This window comes from Tinamus guttatus, unplaced genomic scaffold, assembly GCF_059628265.1.
Source record: "Tinamus guttatus ecotype Peru unplaced genomic scaffold, ASM5962826v1 Tinamus_guttatus_pri_ptg000018l, whole genome shotgun sequence".
NCBI classification, from domain to species: Eukaryota; Metazoa; Chordata; class Aves; order Tinamiformes; family Tinamidae; genus Tinamus; species Tinamus guttatus.
In genome coordinates, this window is record NW_028288552.1 from 1889370 (window position 1) to 1905579 (window position 16210).

At 54.2% G+C, this 16210-nt stretch overlaps 1 protein-coding gene across 1 annotated transcript; it reads left to right on the plus strand.

Moving 5' to 3' along the window:
• The first annotated feature begins 316 nt into the window (after window positions 1-316).
• Window positions 317-14329, plus strand: LOC148596306 (uncharacterized). The gene is made up of 11 exons (XM_088524253.1): window positions 317-511; window positions 1630-1674; window positions 4757-4949; window positions 4993-5212; window positions 5853-5967; window positions 6214-6387; window positions 6481-6587; window positions 6789-6926; window positions 10008-10092; window positions 13860-14023; window positions 14221-14329. Exons 1-11 carry the CDS (start codon window positions 317-319, stop codon window positions 14327-14329), a joined length of 1545 nt encoding a protein of 514 aa, XP_088380379.1.
• The last annotated feature ends 1881 nt before the right edge of the window (window positions 14330-16210 follow it).

The window sequence follows — 16210 nt, forward strand, 5'->3', positions numbered from 1 at the left end:
TCTTGCCGAGAGAGAGGTGGCTACTTAGTCCGAGCTTTGATTGGAAACCAAAATACATAAACGTTGTGCTAAGAGCAGGTTTCCACCAGTGAACAGAAAGCATTGCGTAACGTGGTGCCTCTGGCTGCGGCCGTGGATTCTTGAGGGCAGTGAGGAGGCGCCTGAGTAAGGCTGTGCTCTTCCAAGGGGGTGTGTGGAAACTGTCGTCGGGCATGGGGGGAAAGTTCTTCTTCCCTGGAGGCTGAAATGGCACCATCTGCTTCAGACACAGGCAGCCACCCAGGAGCAGGTGGAACAAGCTTCCCTGGTAGGACGAATGCAGCAGAGAATCAGGGATCTGGGAAATGAACTGGCTCTCAGCAGACGCCTGCAGCAAGGCAGAGTTATCGGAGGCCTTGCGGAAGCCGCTGCTGCCTACCCTCCTGAGCTGGGCAGCAGCCGCTCTTTGATGCTGAACGCAGCGGGCAATGCTTCCTGTGTGGCAGACAGAGTGGAAGCTCAAATGGCTGAGGTAAGGCATTGGACATGCACGCTGTGCTCGAATGAGCTGCCCACAGAGTATGAATGAGCAGGGTTCAGCTTTTAAGGGGAAAAGGAGCACGCATTCCTGCCTAGCTCCGGGACACCCAGTCTGCTAGTGCAAACAGCATTGGTGCCCCTCACAACTGGGCGAGCACAGTCCCCTGGATCGCCCTGAGAGACTCCATGAGGCAATGCTCAGAGCCTGCTGCAACCTCAGCGATAGCTCTGGTCCGAGTGTGCCCCAGCCTTTGCAGTGTGTGTGGAGAGCACGTTCCTCACGGAATGGTGAGGTTTGGGGCCCGTGTGGCAAGAGTTGGACAAGAGGGCGAAGCATTCTTCACTGAATGCCATGATCCCTTCCCTGATTTGCACAGAGTGGAGGCAAGGGCAAGCTCTCCTCTTCCATCTTTTACAATCCTGGGAAGGCTTCAGGCAGCTCCAGTTGTGACTCAGTGCTGTGGTGCCTGCAGCGTAGCAAGGGTCCTGTTGAAAGGAGATGCCTGCGGGCTGTAGCTGTCCCCATACCTGTAGTGTTCTGAAGCTGAGCTGCTCGGCTTTGGGCATTGCCTTGTGGGGGTCTCAGAGGGTGATCCAGGTGACTGTCCTCAGGCACTCCTGTGGCTAAACAGCAAGTCAGCAGAGCTGCCATGAAAAAGGCTGTCTAGAATGTGGCTGCTGCAAGGAAAGCCAGCTCTTTCTGGCCTGAGTCCTTTGCTGCGGAGTAAATTAAAGAGTGTTGATTTGTAATGAGAAAAAAAGCAGGCATCACAAATCGGATTGCTCGCTGTGAACAGTGTAAATATGCAGCTTGTGTCCTTGGGACTAGACCTCTGGCCATGTGTGCTTATATCCTCCTTGTGCTTTTTGATGCCCTTCTGCAAAGCCAGAATGAGGGAAACGTGATGAGTGGCAATTGTGTTGTGATACAATTAATGGCACAGAGTAGTGGCAATGCTGTGTTTTGGTGGACAAAGCATTTCTCAGGATTGAGGGTGTTGTTTCCAGTTTGCATTTCATGTTACAGTTAGGTTTCAAAAGGCCGTATTTTGTACTACTAGAGGAATGTAACTGCTGAGGACTTAAGGGTATCCTGTGTTATACTTGCAGGTGCGTGAGGAATGGTCAAAAATGTCGCTGAAGAACGTGAGCGAGGTAATTGCAACCTGGAGATTTATGTGACACCTTCATCGTGATCCAAATACTGGTGGCACAGAATATTATGTGCCTGTCCTTAAAAAAGAGAAGAAACAGTGTATGTGCACATGCAAGGCCGCCCCCAGAGCCCCGAATAATCCCCTCTCCGGGGGGCTCTAGTCGGGCCTTTTCAGGGACGGGGCCTGTTTGCAAGCAGGTGGCCCCTGCTTTGCAATTCTTTGGGTTCCTGTTGGCTTCAATCAGCTGCCGAGTGGCCAGCTGTTGCTTTAGAGCCCCTTGCATTTGCTTGGGTGGACACAAGTGCCTTGGGTTGAATGTGTCTGCATTGTGAGCAGAGGTGCCTGTCTACTGGGATGAATGGGGTTGGTTCCTTTGGTTTGGGACTTGCTCCCTTTTGCTCCTGTAACACTAACAGAGGGCCTTTTGTTCCCCCTGCCGTGCGCGCCTTCCTCAGAAGTGGCTTTCTGGAGCGGGGACTGCCAAGAGAGGATATCCCGAGAGGAAGGAAGCCTGGGGAAACGTGCCCTCTAGCTCTTGGCGGAGTGGTGTGTAGATGACATCGAGCTGCATTCAAGTGAAGGTGTTCTGTTCCAATTCTGTATTTAATAAAGCTTGTAGCCTGGGACATCTCTGTTTTATTCCCGTCCCCTTCCTGTCTTGGCCTGCCCTGCGCACGCGCCTGTTCCCTCTTCCTCCCGCTGCCTGTCCCTCTTACAGAATGGGAGCGGCGGGCTTGCTGCCAAGGGGGGAACCCTGGCAGGAGTCTGGCCGCTTGCTGGCAGCGTGCAGCCTGTGTCCTTTTCCTCAGGGGAGGTTGAAAGCTCCGCTGGGTTTTTAGACAGGGGCCTGGAGTTGGGGGCTCTGTTTGCCTCCTGCTGCCCTTCAGAGCGCTCCTGCGCTGCCAGGGGGAGGCCGCTCTCAAAGATGGCTGGCAGGTGCTGGCAATGGCGGAAGGCTCCTGAGGCCTGGCCCACAGCAGCTGTCCCCCTTGCCTAGGAGCCAGCCAAGAAGCACGATCAGGCGAGCCGCAAACGGTCGGCAGCAGCTCGAGGCCTGGCAAGCTGATGGAGCGCAGCCTCCCGGAAGCCCTTTCCAAAGATGAGAAGGAACAAGAAAGTGCGTGGGAGTAGTCGGCAGGGATTCCCAAAGGGGGAGGCAAAACCCTGCTGTAAGATCCCAAAGGCCTTTGCAAGAATCTTAGTTTACCTGAGCTAAGAGTGGCTGGTCTTAATGCACTCGATAAGGAGAGGTTTGCTGAGTGACAACAGTAGCCCAAACTCCCAAAGGAGTTCAAAGGCAGAAGAAGATGCATTAACGTCTGCCATAATGTGTTCTGAAAGGAAGTTTGGCTGCTTACCAGGCCATTTGAGGACTATGCAATCCCAGAGCACCTCACCTAGGCACATGTACATATCTATATTACTCTGGTGTTAATTTACTAATATATATGTATTTTATCTTAGTGTTGGCTTTGTATTGCTTGGTGCAGTTTTGATTTTAAACATGTGGTGTACAAAAAGAGCTCCAAAATGGCCCAGTCTTCATAAAAATAAGCTAGTTTGAACTTTGAGAAGAAAGCTGGTCTAGACTGGCAGTGCTTGATGGCACATCCACTGTGAGGACGCAGCAAACCCTGCTGTGGTTTAGGAGGCACCTGTAGCCTTAAGCTAAGACCAAGAGCAATGTGGAGATGACAGCCTCCTGGTTGCTTCCAGTAATTCCAGAGAGATTTGGACATCTGTCAGGGTGTGGCTGCAAAAATCTGGGAATGCTCAATGACCGTGTGAACAATACACTCACACTGCTAGCTGGCCTTCAAAGCTAAAGAGCTAATTTAGTAGTTAAAGAATGCAGTGTGCAGGATGTCCTAGCAATGTGTGCATAGCATGGACAAGTTCCAAAAAAAAAGTCCCGATTAGAAGAATCCCATTCATTTGGAACAGTAATGTACATTTGAATTTAAGGATGATTTCCAAGTAAGTGAGAAGCCAGTGCTTATCTGGTGGCCACTTCAATTACATCCCCAAGAGAAAGATCTCTATCCCCCACACCAGAGAGGCTTCCTCTTCCCCTGAGGGGGGAACACGGCTGCTCCCTCTGGAGTCCTCGTTTAGGAACTTGAGACACAGGCTTCGAGTTCTGTTGCACAGAGCCCAGTTTCTATCTCTAGCACTATGGCAGGTAATACTTACCGGCTAACCACACAGTATCAGCTTTATACATGGCTTGTAAGGCACTGTTGGACAGGAGCAGGCGCAATTAAAGACTTGCAACCTCACCGCAAAAAGAGAGGTGACCTTCCTCATCAGTGATAATGACAGCAGTCCCAGTACCTGTTCTGAGTGTCTTCTTGGTATATATGGACCACTAATAGCACCGTAATCAACAGCCAACTGCGCGCTCCTTTTATCAAATACAAGCTTTGCTATTTTTCCTCCTGCTAACATGTACACATGCCGAAGTGGAGGGAAAAAATCTTCATTCAAACATCTTATGGAAGTATTCCGCTGCTGTTCAGTAGCCTAAGAGCACCTCGGGCTAGCATCCCATCTCACGAACTTATTCCTGCCTCAGTCCTACAAGTAGTAAAATCCAGACTCATCATGAAGGGCATATATCAATATACAAACTAACACCTCCACCCTACTCATGCACTTCAAACATTTAATCGCAATCTATAGTATGAGCGTGGCTGGGGATTATTTTTATTATTATTTTTGGCTGGTTCTGCTTTTCTGCTCGATTCAGTTGAGTAAATACCGACAAGACGTAAATGGGGATTTTTGTGAAATGAAAGATGATTTTCTACTAATGATAATAACTGGCAGCGCTGGCAGATCTACAACAAGTAGCAGATTCACAATCATAGGAGAACATGAAAAAGATAGTTGAGCGACAACCAAGCTAACAGCGGCGGTGCTCTTTCTCGGGGAGCCGCAGCCCCTTGTGGGTGCGCTGCAGCCCCACGTCGAGGAGCCGCCTGTGGCGCGTGGCAGTGTCACCCCGCGGCGTCACCCCGCCGCCCTGTGACGCCCTCGCCGCGGCTGTTGCGCCTGGCGCCGTCGCCGCGCGGCCTCAGTGCTGCGGCCGCCAGTGCCGGAGCGACGGTCGGCGCGTGCCTCGCTGGGAGCCTCGCTGCGTCCCGGCCCTCGGAGCGCGCCTCTGCTCCCGGCGCGGGGGCTCCGAGCCCGCGACCCCCGCTCCCGCAGCCCGCCGGGGCTCAGCCCCGCCGCAGCTGTCCCGGCCGCGGCCCCTGCTCGGGGCTCGGCTCCTCTGCCCCGCCCGCCCGAGGCGGGGCCGTCTCTCTCTGGCCGTGTCCGCGTCCCCGCCGCAGCATGAAGCGCTTCCTGGCGCTCTTCGGCAAGGGGCGGGGGGCGGCGGCGCCCGGCGGCGCTTCCCTGGCCTGCGTGGGCGCTCGCTACGAGCTTCGCGAGGAGGAGCTGAGCGAGCTGCACCGCGCAGCCGCCCGCGGAGACCTGGCTGCGCTGCGGCGGCTGCCGACACGCGGCCTCGACGGGCGCGACAAGGCCAAGCGGTGAGGGGGGCGGCGCCGGCCGGGGCTTTGCCGGCTCTTCGCGAGGGCCTGGCCGGGCGTGGAGGGCGCGTGTGCTCGAGGCTGCTGTGGGGAAGGCCGGGTGGCAGGCCCTGCCCCAGCAGCACTGCCCGAGGCTGCTGTGCTGCTCTTGGAAAGCCCGTGTCCCCGGCGTGCGGCACTCTGTTGCCACGCAAGCGGTGCTGGCGCAAGCCGCAGGGCGCCTTGGCGAAGGCTGGAGGTGGCCAACCAAGCCTGGGTGGTCCTTGCTGGGCAGCGTGGGTGGTGCTGTTGGAGGCAGCGGGCGGTTGCGCGGGCAGAGGGATGGAGGGCAGCCGCTTGCGCCCGGCAGCGTGGGACTGCGTGGGCAGACCGCTGTGCCTGGGCGCAGGAGCCCCTTTGCAGGGAAGCGGGTGCGGAGCTGCGGGAAGCGGGTGCTGCGTGGGGTGGGGGTGACTTTTCCTAGCCCCTCCCTCTGGGCTTGGGGTGTGCAGCTGCTGCCGTTGCTGCCGGAATGGGCGACTCTTTCTAAGCTGCTCTTGTGGCTGCGGACAGCGGTGGCCCTAGGCCCGGGACAGAGGCAGGAGCGGTGTGTGCAGCTCGGCGCGTGTGTGCGTGTTAATGGAATGTGTTGCCTTTGTAGGACACCCCTGCATCTCGCTTGCGCTAATGGGCACTCGGAGATCGTGTCCTATTTAGTGGAGAAGAAGTGCAAGCTGGATGCGCGGGACGGCTACAAGAGATCTCCACTGATGAAGGTACGTGGAGCACGGGAGAGCTGTTGAGGGAGGGCTTCCAAGCTGCACCCAGAGCGCTGCGTCTCTGGGGTGATGCGTGATGTTGGGACAGGTGGAGACTGTGTTGCGATTGGCGCAGAATGGGCCCACGTTGCCTCCTCGGGGAAGGCCGGGGTTGCTTTGTGCGCTTGGCCGGCTGTGGGAGCGCTGAGGGAGGGAAACGTAGTTGCTGGGAAGGCTTCCTTTTCTTTGCCGTGTTGCTTGCAGGCAGTGCAGTGCCAGCAAGAAGAATGCGTGGCCATTCTGCTGGCGCGTGGTGCCAACCCTAATCTTGCCGACGTTACCGGCAACACTGCCCTTCACCTGGCTGTCCTTGCTCGTAACACCTCTCTAGCAGGGCAGCTAGTGGAGCACAGCGCCCTTCTCGAGGCTAAGGATAAGGTAAGTGTAGAATGTGGGTGAGGCTGCTCTCGGAAAGAGAGAGTGGCTTTCCCTGGCTGTTTGGTTCTGACTGGGGGCGCTTTATGCTTGCAGATGGGCTGCACGCCCCTTGCCCTTGCCGTGTCGGGTGGTCACGGCGAGATGGTGGAGTTCCTGCTTGGCAAAGGAGCTGATGTGAACGCTCGAGACCAGTCTGCCAGGTGAAGGGCTTGTCCGAAGAGCGTGTCCGGAGGCCCCGTTCCTTCCGAGTTGTGCTGTGCTTCCATGTAGCTGCCTTTGCTTTGCTTCTGCCTGTGGGAAAGGGGGAAGCAATTGTTGTGGGAGCAAAGAGGGCTGAAAGGCATGCGAGTGAAATGTCTGCGTTGGCTCCGAGCTTTCCTCTCCTCTTTTGGATGCTCTAGGACCCCTTTAATGCGGGCTGCTTCGACTGGGAACAGGAGCATCCTAGACACTCTTCTTCGCCATGGTGCTGATCTTTCCCAGAAAGATGTTGCTGGGTGGACGGCGGAGGAGTATGCTAGGACTTTTCTGCATGCTCGGTAAGTGCTTTAGGTGACGTTAGAGTTGCTAAGGTGTGTGAATGTGCGTGTTGGCTTATGGACGCTCTTGTTAAGAGCAGCAAGGTTTAATGATGTGTGGAGACGTCTGTGGAAGCTGGGCAAAAGGGCATGTTCTGGAACATGTAGTGTCAAGTGTGAACCGGGAGGTTTTCCTTGACTCCACCCCGACTGCTCGGTCAGGTTTCAAGTTGGTGGTGCTGAGCTGAGCTGTGAGCAATAGCGAGCCTGAAAAGTGTGCTTTGGGCAAGTGGAGTGTATACGAGGCCCTCCCCAGAGCAGCGCATGAGACCAAATGCAGAGGTCCTTTCTTCTGCCGCTTCCCCTCGCCCTGGGCCTGTAGCAAGGGGAGCAGGAAGGGCGGGTGTGCGTGGGTATGTGTAACTAGCCCGTGTGTGTCAGCTTGCCAGATGGCTCTGAATAGGCGTAGCGTGGAGAAGCAGTGGCTCGTTGTGTCCTAGAAGAGCCGTGTACAAGGATGCCGTTGGTTTTGGTGACAGTCCTTCCTTTCTTCCTGTCTGCAGCGTTAGTGAAGAGCTGGCAGAGTGCGCGCAGAGGGCGCGTGCAGGCGGCCCAGTAGGCATGGCAGGACTCAGCTCGCCTCCCGGAGCAGGAGCTGCTGCCTCTGCATCGGGCGCCTGTGCTGCGGCCAGCGGAGGTAGGATCCTTAAGCGTGGAGGAACTGCTGGGGCTCTGCGTGTGCGTGTGCGTGTGGTGCGAGTAGTTGAGCACTTCATTAGCTTCCTATCCCGTCAGCGCCCCGCAGCGTTTGCTAACTGTCTGCTCCCAACGCGTGTTTGTCCCATGCTAGTATTTTGTTGAGGAAGCTTAGAAGGAAATGTAAGGGCAGTGTTGATTTTCTTTGCTAATGTCCTTTGAGGGGAAGGGGGTTAGAATTCAGTAGGGTGCGAGAAGTCAAGGGCAGGTTGGGGCCTGCTTTCGTCCCTGCTGTCTTGTGTGACTGTTCCCCTGCAGCGTGGCCTGCAGAAGTGCCTGTGTTAGGTGCTTGTGGGCCGTGTTGACTTCTGAAGGTCTGACATGCTAAGAATTAATCGTGTCAATTAATGTTTTCACAGTGGGAGAGGAGCTTTCCCGTGAATGCTTTGTATGGTGAGGCTTGAACAAGCGCTTTCCCCCAATCCTTTCCCCTGCCTCAGAAGAGGAGAGCCTGGAGAGAGACACAGTCCTTCTTGTCTTAACTTTTCAAGCGTTCAAGATACTGATGACGAGGAGAGCGAGGACAACTCCGTTCCTGCCTCCGAATTAGAAAGACGCCGTTTAGCTGCCAAGGTGAAGTGGCCCAAGAGGCAGAATTTCTGTGGAATGAGTGAGTGGTTTGGAGGGCTGAGCTGTGTGGATTTGAGCGAAAGGGCGCTTGCAGTGCGGTGGCTTTGCTCCTGCAAAGCGGTCTCCTGCCTGGCCCCCTTCCTGCTGCTGTGAGCTACTTCCTCCAAGTCTGGTAGCCGTGGCAGAGCACGCAGCAGTCTGGTGGTCGGGGGCAGAAGAGCACTAGGTGACAAGAGAAATGACCGCACAGTCTTGATGTGCGTGAGATTTCTAGAGAATGAAAGCTGATGAGCTCCTAGATTACCTGTTCCTTTGTCCTGCAGACCTTGCTGTCGGTTTCCAGGAACAAAGGGGTGGTAGAATTGTGACTGATGTGGGAGAAAGGCATTTATTGTTCCAAGTGTGCTGAGATGCTTCATCCCCTGGCTCTCTTGTCCTCCTTGTGAGGTTCCTCAAGTGTGCTCAGCAGGGAGCTCCTGTAGCCGGTGTCTTTGTCTCCTGGCACATGGGAATGGCATTCCAGGCTCACGTGCGCCTGATCTCCCGCTGCCTGTTTCCCCTCTGATGATGTCTCTTTATTTTTGCTGTTTCTCCTGCAGAAGAGGTGTTTGGCACTGGGACTGTGCAGCGATTCTGAGGATTCCGAGGATGATGCTGGAAGGCACCCTGCAGTGCTGGAGATGCAGGCAAGATTTCCTTCTTCTCCTGGTTGCCCTCTTGTCAGTGAGCTTTGAGAGGGTGTCGCAGATGCCGTCTGCGAGGAGCTACTGCAGCACAGGGAGATGTGCTAGTGGGTTGAAGAGTGCCCGTGAGGAAAGGGAGGGAAGCTGGACTAAGGCTGTTGGAGAAGCAGGCAGCTGTTGCTTGTCCTGGGTGAAAAGAAGGGGCAGATGGGGAGTGTGCTCGTGCGTGTCACCGTGTTGTTGAAGCTGGAGTCAGAGTGTGTCTAGGCCATGCTTGTGAGGGGCAGAGCAGCATGTCTGTGGTGCTGGCTATTGCTGTCTGCCCAAAGGCATTCCTGTGGAAAACCTGCAGGCCTTTCTTTGCAGCAGACAAGAGAGAACTCTCCTGTGTAGTAACCCAGGGAAATGAAGCATTTTGCAAAGTGTGAATTGCCGCTGCAGAAGATGCTTCTTTCTGTTCTTTGCAACACTTTTTTTTTTTTTCCTGACCTCTCTTAGGAAGCATCGTCTGAAAAGGATGGAGAGGAAGGTGCTGGTGGTCCTCAGGATAAAGATGCTGCAGGATCAGTGGCTGGTGAGAAGGGTGAGTTAGTAAACACGGGTCCTGCTGTGTGTTTGCTCGCTGGGGCTTGCCTGATGGAGGAGAGCAGCAGAGTGAAAGAAGCACTCATGGTGTGCCCTTCCTTCTTTCCCTTGTAGATGTTTCCTTGGCAGCGGGAGCGGAGCAGGAGAAAGACGGAGACTCCCTCTTGGATTCTGAGGTGCTTTCTGTTGGTTTTTGTTGTTGCAGAGGAGCGGGGGAAAGGGTGTGTGTGCTCCTGCATATTTGAATGTAGGTGAATGTAGGCTCAGCCTGTGTCCAGGCTGCACTTCTGAGAGTCTCTGTTGAAGAGGAACATCATGTCTGTGACACTGGGTATTGCTGTGCACAGAAACATCCTCCTAAGGGAGGAGTGCAGGCCTTGTAAAAGAAAAGTGAGAACGTTTTTCCCTGTACAGGTACAGGGAATAGAAGTACTTTGCACGGTGTCCTTTCCTGTGCAACGGGTGCTTCTTTCTGTTCCTTCCAACTCTTTTGGCTGGCCTCTTTCAGGAGGAACCACCTGCACGGGATGGGGAGGAAGCAGCAGGTGGTCCTCAAGTTGCAAATGCTGCAGCAGCCCTCCCTGTCAGTAGAGGTGAGTTCAGAAGCGTTGAGCCCCTGTGTTTGTTTGCTCCTTGGTCTGAGTCAGTGAATGCTGGTGATGAGCTGCTGCTGAGATGGGAAAGCCCCAGTTCTGCCCTTGCCAGCAAATGCCAGGGCAGAGGGGAAGGTCAAGTGAGGAAGATGTTTTGTGGAAGTGCTGGAGTGCAAGGAGTGTTATTTCGTGGTGACTTCCTGCCTGTGTGAGCATGTGGGAGGAAGGGTGAGAACACAGTGGTGCGGCTCAGAGTGAGGATGCTCTTGAATGACGCTGCTTTTTCTTCTTTTTTTAAACACTCTAGTAACAGCATTATCTGTCCCTTGGCTGTGGGTGTTGCCTGATGGAGGAGAGCAGCAGAGTGAGAGAAGCACTCATGGTGTGCCCTTCCTTATTTCCCTTGCAGATGTTCCATCGGCAGCAGGAGCGGAGCCGGAGGAGGACAACGATTCTCCCTGGGATTCTGAGGTGCTTTCAGCGGGGGGCACAGTGGGTTCCCCGTGGGGGGATCTTCTCAGGAGGTTGCTCTGGGTGTGGGCCCTGCACCGAGGAGGCTCTGCTCCTTCTTTGGCTGCTTCTGCCACACGTTTGTTCCAGTGAACTGGAGCAGCTTTAGCTGTGTGCAAGCTGCTCCACGAGGCTTGTGAGGAAGCAGGGTCTGGGAATGTCCGAGCTCTCATAGCAAGTGGCCCTTGCATGGGATTTGTAGTGCAATACTCAAAGGGTCCAGATTCTGGCTCTGCAAGAGTTTGGTGGGGTTGCTGTTTCTTTGCCAAAGTATCCATGAAAAGGACAGTGTATGGAATCCTGCAGCCAAGTAAGAAGCCCAACAGCAATAACGTGGGTTTTGACTTGGAGCGCTGTTTTGGGTAAAAAAGTGCAAGGGAGGAAAGAGGCGGAGTTGGACTAAGGTTACTGAAAAGCAGGCAACTGTTGGTTTTCATTGGTGCAAAGGAGAGGGGAAAGGGTGTGTGTGCCCCTGGGTATTTGAACGTGGGTGAAGGCAGGCTGAGACTGTGCGCAGGCTGCGCTTGTGAGGGTCTCTTCAGAAGCAGAAGAGCACATATGTGACATTGGGTACTGCTGTCTACTCAAACGTCTTCTCAAGGGAGGAGTTGCAGGCCTCAAAGAAAGGAAGTCAGACCATTTTTCCCTGTGTGGGTAGAGGGAAGTAGTTTGCAGGGTGTCTATTGCCTGCACAGGGAGTGCTTCTTTCTGTTCTTTGCAACTGTTTTGGCTGGCCTCTTTCAGGACGAAGCACCTGCAATGGATGGAGAGGAGGCCGCTGATGGTCCTCAGGATACAAACGCTGCAGGAGCCCCAGCTTGTGTGCGAGGTGAGTTGAAGGGCACGTTGAAGGCCACGTCTTGTTTGGTGGCTGTGAGGGCCAATGCATGGAAACGGTGCCGTGCTTGTGAGACGGGGCAGCCCCGATTCTGCCCTTGCCACCAAAGGAGAGGGCGGAGGGCACGTCAGCTGAGGGAGGCGTTTTGTGGTAGTGCTGGAGTGCAAGGAGCACTGTTTCTTGGTGACTCGCTGCGCACGTGGGGATATTTTGTGTAGTGCTTTGAGGACCCCTCCGTTGCGATGCGAATGGACTGTGGGTGCCAGACTCTGGAGCGCGAGTTTGGGAGAGCAGCTGCCCGCACGGCTCCCTCCTCCAGGACTCCGGCCTTGCAGAGCCGCGTTTGGGTGCTCGCTGCCCCTCTGTTGGCTGTTGGTTGTAGCTGTGTGAGCTGTCCTGCTGGGCTTGGGCGACTTCTGCTGCAGAGAAGGGCTGGGGAAGGGGTGAGAACACAGTGGTGCGGCTGAGCGTGAGGATGCTCTTGAATGACGCTGCTTTTTCTTCTTTTTTTGAAGACTCTAGTAACAGCATTATCTGTCCCTTGGCTGTGGGTGTTGCCTGACGGAGGAGAGCAGCAGAGTGAAAGGAGCACTCATGGTGTGCCCTTCCTTATTTCCCTTGCAGATGTTTCCTTGGCAGCGGGAGCGGAGCAGGAGAAAGACGGAGACTCCCTCTTGGATTCTGAGGTGCTTTCTGTTGGTTTTTGTTGTTGCAGAGGAGCGGGGGAAAGGGTGTGTGTGCTCCTGCATATTTGAATGTAGGTGAATGTAGGCTCAGCCTGTGTCCAGGCTGCACTTCTGAGAGTCTCTGTTGAAGAGGAACAGCATGTCTGTGAGACTGGGTATTGCTGTGCACAGAAACATCCTCCTAAGGGAGGAGTGCAGGCCTTGTAAAAGAAAAGTGAGAACGTTTTTCCCTGTACAGGTACAGGGAATAGAAGTACTTTGCACGGTGCCCTTTCCTGTGCAACGGGTGCTTCTTTCTGTTCCTTCCAACTCTTTTGGCCGGCCTCTTTCAGGAGGAATCACCTGCACGGGATGGGGAGGAAGCAGCAGGTGGTCCTCAAGTTGCAAATGCTGCAGCAGCCCTCCCTGTTAGTAGAGGTGAGTTCAGAAGCGTTGAGCCCCTGTGTTTGTTTGCTCCTTGGTCTGAGTCAGTGAATGCTGGTGATGAGCTGCTGCTGAGATGGGAAAGCCCCAATTCTGCCCTTGCCAGCAAATGCCAGGGCAGAGGGGAAGGTCAAGTGAGGAAGATGTTTTGTGGAAGTGCTGGAGTGCAAGGAGTGTTATTTCGTGGTGACTTCCTGCCTGTGTGAGCATGTGGGAGGAAGGGTGAGAACACAGTGGTGCGGTTCAGAGTGAGGATGCTCTTGAATGACGCTGCTTTTTCTTCTTTTTTTTTAAACACTCTAGTAACAGCATTATCTGTCCCTTGGCTGTGGGTGTTGCCTGATGGAGGAGAGCAGCAGAGTGAGAGAAGCACTCATGGTGTGCCCTTCCTTATTTCCCTTGCAGATGTTCCATCGGCAGCAGGAGCGGAGCCGGAGGAGGACAACGATTCTCCCTGGGATTCTGAGGTGCTTTCAGCGGGGGGCACAGTGGGTTCCCCGTGGAGGGATCTTCTCAGGAGGTTGCTCTGGGTGTGGGCCCTGCACCGAGGAGGCTCTGCTCCTTCTTTGGCTGCTTCTGCCACACGTTTGTTCCAGTGAACTGGAACAGCTTTAGCTGTGTGCAAGCTGCTCCACGGGGCTTGTGAGGAAGCAGGGTCTGGGAATGTCCGAGCTCTCATAGCAAGTGCCTTATTAGAAATGCATAGTGCGTGCTCCAAGCTTTTTCATCCTATGTGTGTAACTATTTCATTAGGATAGTATTGGAGAGCTGGGTGAGGAGCTTGCTGATGCTCCTAAAAAGCAGTTGCCAGCAGAAGCCTTGCTGGAAGCTGCCCCACGTTCCTGCCGGGACCTGGAGGAAGAGCAAGGGCAGCTGCAGAAGGAGTTGGCCAGGGTTAAAGGCAAGGTAGGCAAATGCCATAACAACAATAATGAGCGTAACAGGGCTGTTCTTCCTCTGTAAATGATGAGAAGGACAAGGCAGCATTCTGAGCACAGGTACAAGTGAGATGTGATGAAGTCAGTAGTTCCGCACTGCCGTAACCCATGAGGGCGGTGGAGCCTTGAGCGCAACGACGTGCTCTTCTTCATGTGCTGTGCTGTGCAGGGCAGTGTAGTTTGAGAGCTGCAGAAAGCGCTCTTTTCCCTTGTCAGTCGGAGCTGTCTGCTTGTAGAAAATCAGGATGGGGACAGGAGAGGCCAATAGGAAAGAGGGTGAAGCACCAGAGTTTGGGAGATTTGACTTGGGAGTCAAAGCAGTGTGTACGATGCTGAAGATGAAGCTCACTCCCATGGTTCCTGGTTTGACAGTTGCAGGAATCGGAAGAGCGGCGTCTCCAGTCTGAGCGGTCTGTTGAGGAGTTGAAGAGAGCCCTGGCAGAGAAGCAAAGAGAATCAATGGCTGCTCCCCAGCAAGAGCAAGAACGTGGCACACTGCTCTTCACCATAAAGCTCTTGAGGGAAAAAGTTGGACGGTGAGGAAGTGCCAGAGTGAAGCAAGGCTTTGCTTTGTGGGCTGGTGTAAAGGCAACGGGATTACCTTGCTGCATCCCAGCAAGGGAATGTGGGACTTGGAGGGAGGCTTTTGCTTGAGATGTTGTTAGTTCACAGTGTGGAGTGGGTATGTGTGCTCTGTTGGGTTCCCATACTGAGCCCTATGTTTCCTTTGAAGGCTTGAGTTTGAAAAAACAGGGCTGGAGGTGACAGCGCGCCATGAGACTGCCAGGGTGGAAGCTCTTCAGAAAGAGCTGCGCAGCTCTGCCTCTGTAAGCGACTCCTGACCTTTCCTTTTCATGAGCTCCTGAGCCTACTTGTGTGTGTGTGTGTGGACAGTTAGAGAAGAGATTGCGTGGCCTTGGAGTGTGCTGTGGAAGGGGAAGTGTCTGCCTGCAAATGGACACGGTGCACAAGTGTGCACTGTGCTGCTCTGCAGAGTGTTTGCCTCATTCTGTGTGTGTGAAAAGGCCTGGTCCAAGTGTGGCTCTCGGGTGGAGAGAGACTTTTGTCCAGAGTCTGACAATGGCTGGAAGGGAATGAAGGCGGGGGTAGGAGTGAGGGGTAGGGAGATGCCTGAGAAAGGTCTGGGTGATGGGAGAAGGGGAAGAAACATAGTAGTCCTTTGGGGAGCTACTTCTCGGAAGAGTCGTGTAATGTAACAGGAAAAGCAAAAGCACAGTGCACGGTGCAAGGCTTTTCCTGCGATGCGTGTCCTTATTCCATCAGGGCAGGGTCAGGGAGCTGGAGCAGGAGCTCGCCGATGCCCGCAGAAAGCAGGCGCTGTCCGAAGCCTCGCTGGAAGCTGCCACGCGTGCTCGCCGGGAGCTGGAGGAGGAGAAAATGCAGTTGCAAAAGGAGTTGGCCAGGGTTAAAGGCAAGGTAGGCAAAGGCGGTGACTAGCCCGAGGACCCTGACAACCCTGTTTTCCCCTGTAACCAATGAACAAGCAGCGGGATGGGAGAGGCCAGTATGAAAGAGGACGAAGCAACAGGGTTTTTCAGAGGTGACCTGCGAGTGAAAGCAGGTGCCTTGAGTGTGTGAAGAGGAAGCTGACTAGCGTGGGTCCTGGTTTGACAGTTGCAGGAGCTGGAAGAGCAGCTTCTCCAGTCTGAGCGGTGTGTTCAGGATTTGAAGAGAGCCCTGGCAGAAAAGCAAAGGGAAGCATTGGCTTTGTCTCAGCAACTGCAAGAATGCAAGAAGGCCTGCTTGGAAATGGAGAGCCTAAAAGTGCTGAAAGACAAAGTGGAAAGGTAAGGAGTTGGCACAGTGAAGCAAGGCTGTGCTTTGTGGGAGGGTGTAAAGGCAACGGGGTTAGCTTGCTGCTTGAGAGCAAGCAAATCTGGGATTTGGAGGGAGGTGTTTGCTTGAGATACCGTCAGTTCACAGTTTGGAGTGGGTGTCTGTGCTCCACTGGGTTCCCATACTGAGACCTATGTTTCCTTTGAAGGCTTGAACTTGAGAATGGGAGGCTGGAAGGCAGAGCTCACCAACAGACAGCTAAAATCGAAGCTCTTCAGAAAGAGCTGCACAGCTTTGCCTCTGTAAGCTACTCCTGCCCTTTCATTTTCACAGGATCTAATATGAAGCCCTGGGTTTGTGGATTAGAGTCATGTGTGCAGTTCAATAACAGCACGTGCATCTGAGCAGATTGCTGGCATTTTCTTAAACACAGATGCACGTGGATGTCTGCAGTCTGTGTTTATGTGCTGTTCCAAGGAGAACAGTACTTGGCCATTTTGAACTCATAGGAAGCCACGAGCTTAAAGACGAGCTGGCAAAGCTTAGCTGTTGGCAGCAGACAGAGAGCAGACATCAGCTGTGCAGAGGCACAGTGGTGTGGACAAAATAAGTTATGTTTAGGTTCACTCTGAAGCCTGAAGCAGCTCTGTAATGTAACAGGAAAGAAGAGAAAGCGGAACCTGTGGTCCAAGCCTTTTCTTCCTATGCATGTAACTATGTCCACAGGACACGGCCAGACAGCTGGAGCAGGAGCTTGCTGAGGCTCGTCGAAAGCAGCTGATGTCAGAAGCCTCTCTGGAAGCTGCCACACGTGGTTGCAAGGACCTGGAGGAAGAGAAAGGGCAGTTGCTAAAAGAGTTGGACAGGCTTAAGGGCAAGGTAGGCAAAAACAGTAACTACCTTAATGAGCCTGACAATGTTGTTTT

Bases quoted from the DNA above. Each gene is read 5' to 3' on its own strand.
- LOC148596306 (XM_088524253.1), top strand. From the start codon at position 317: ATGCAGCAGAGAATCAGGGATCTGGGAAATGAACTGGCTCTCAGCAGA. The intron at 512-1,629 runs GTAAGGCATTGG...TTATACTTGCAG, and splicing joins TGGAAGCTCAAATGGCTGAG to GTGCGTGAGGAATGGTCAAA. The intron at 4,950-4,992 runs TCTGCCCCGCCC...CTCTCTGGCCGT, and splicing joins CCTGCTCGGGGCTCGGCTCC to GTCCGCGTCCCCGCCGCAGC.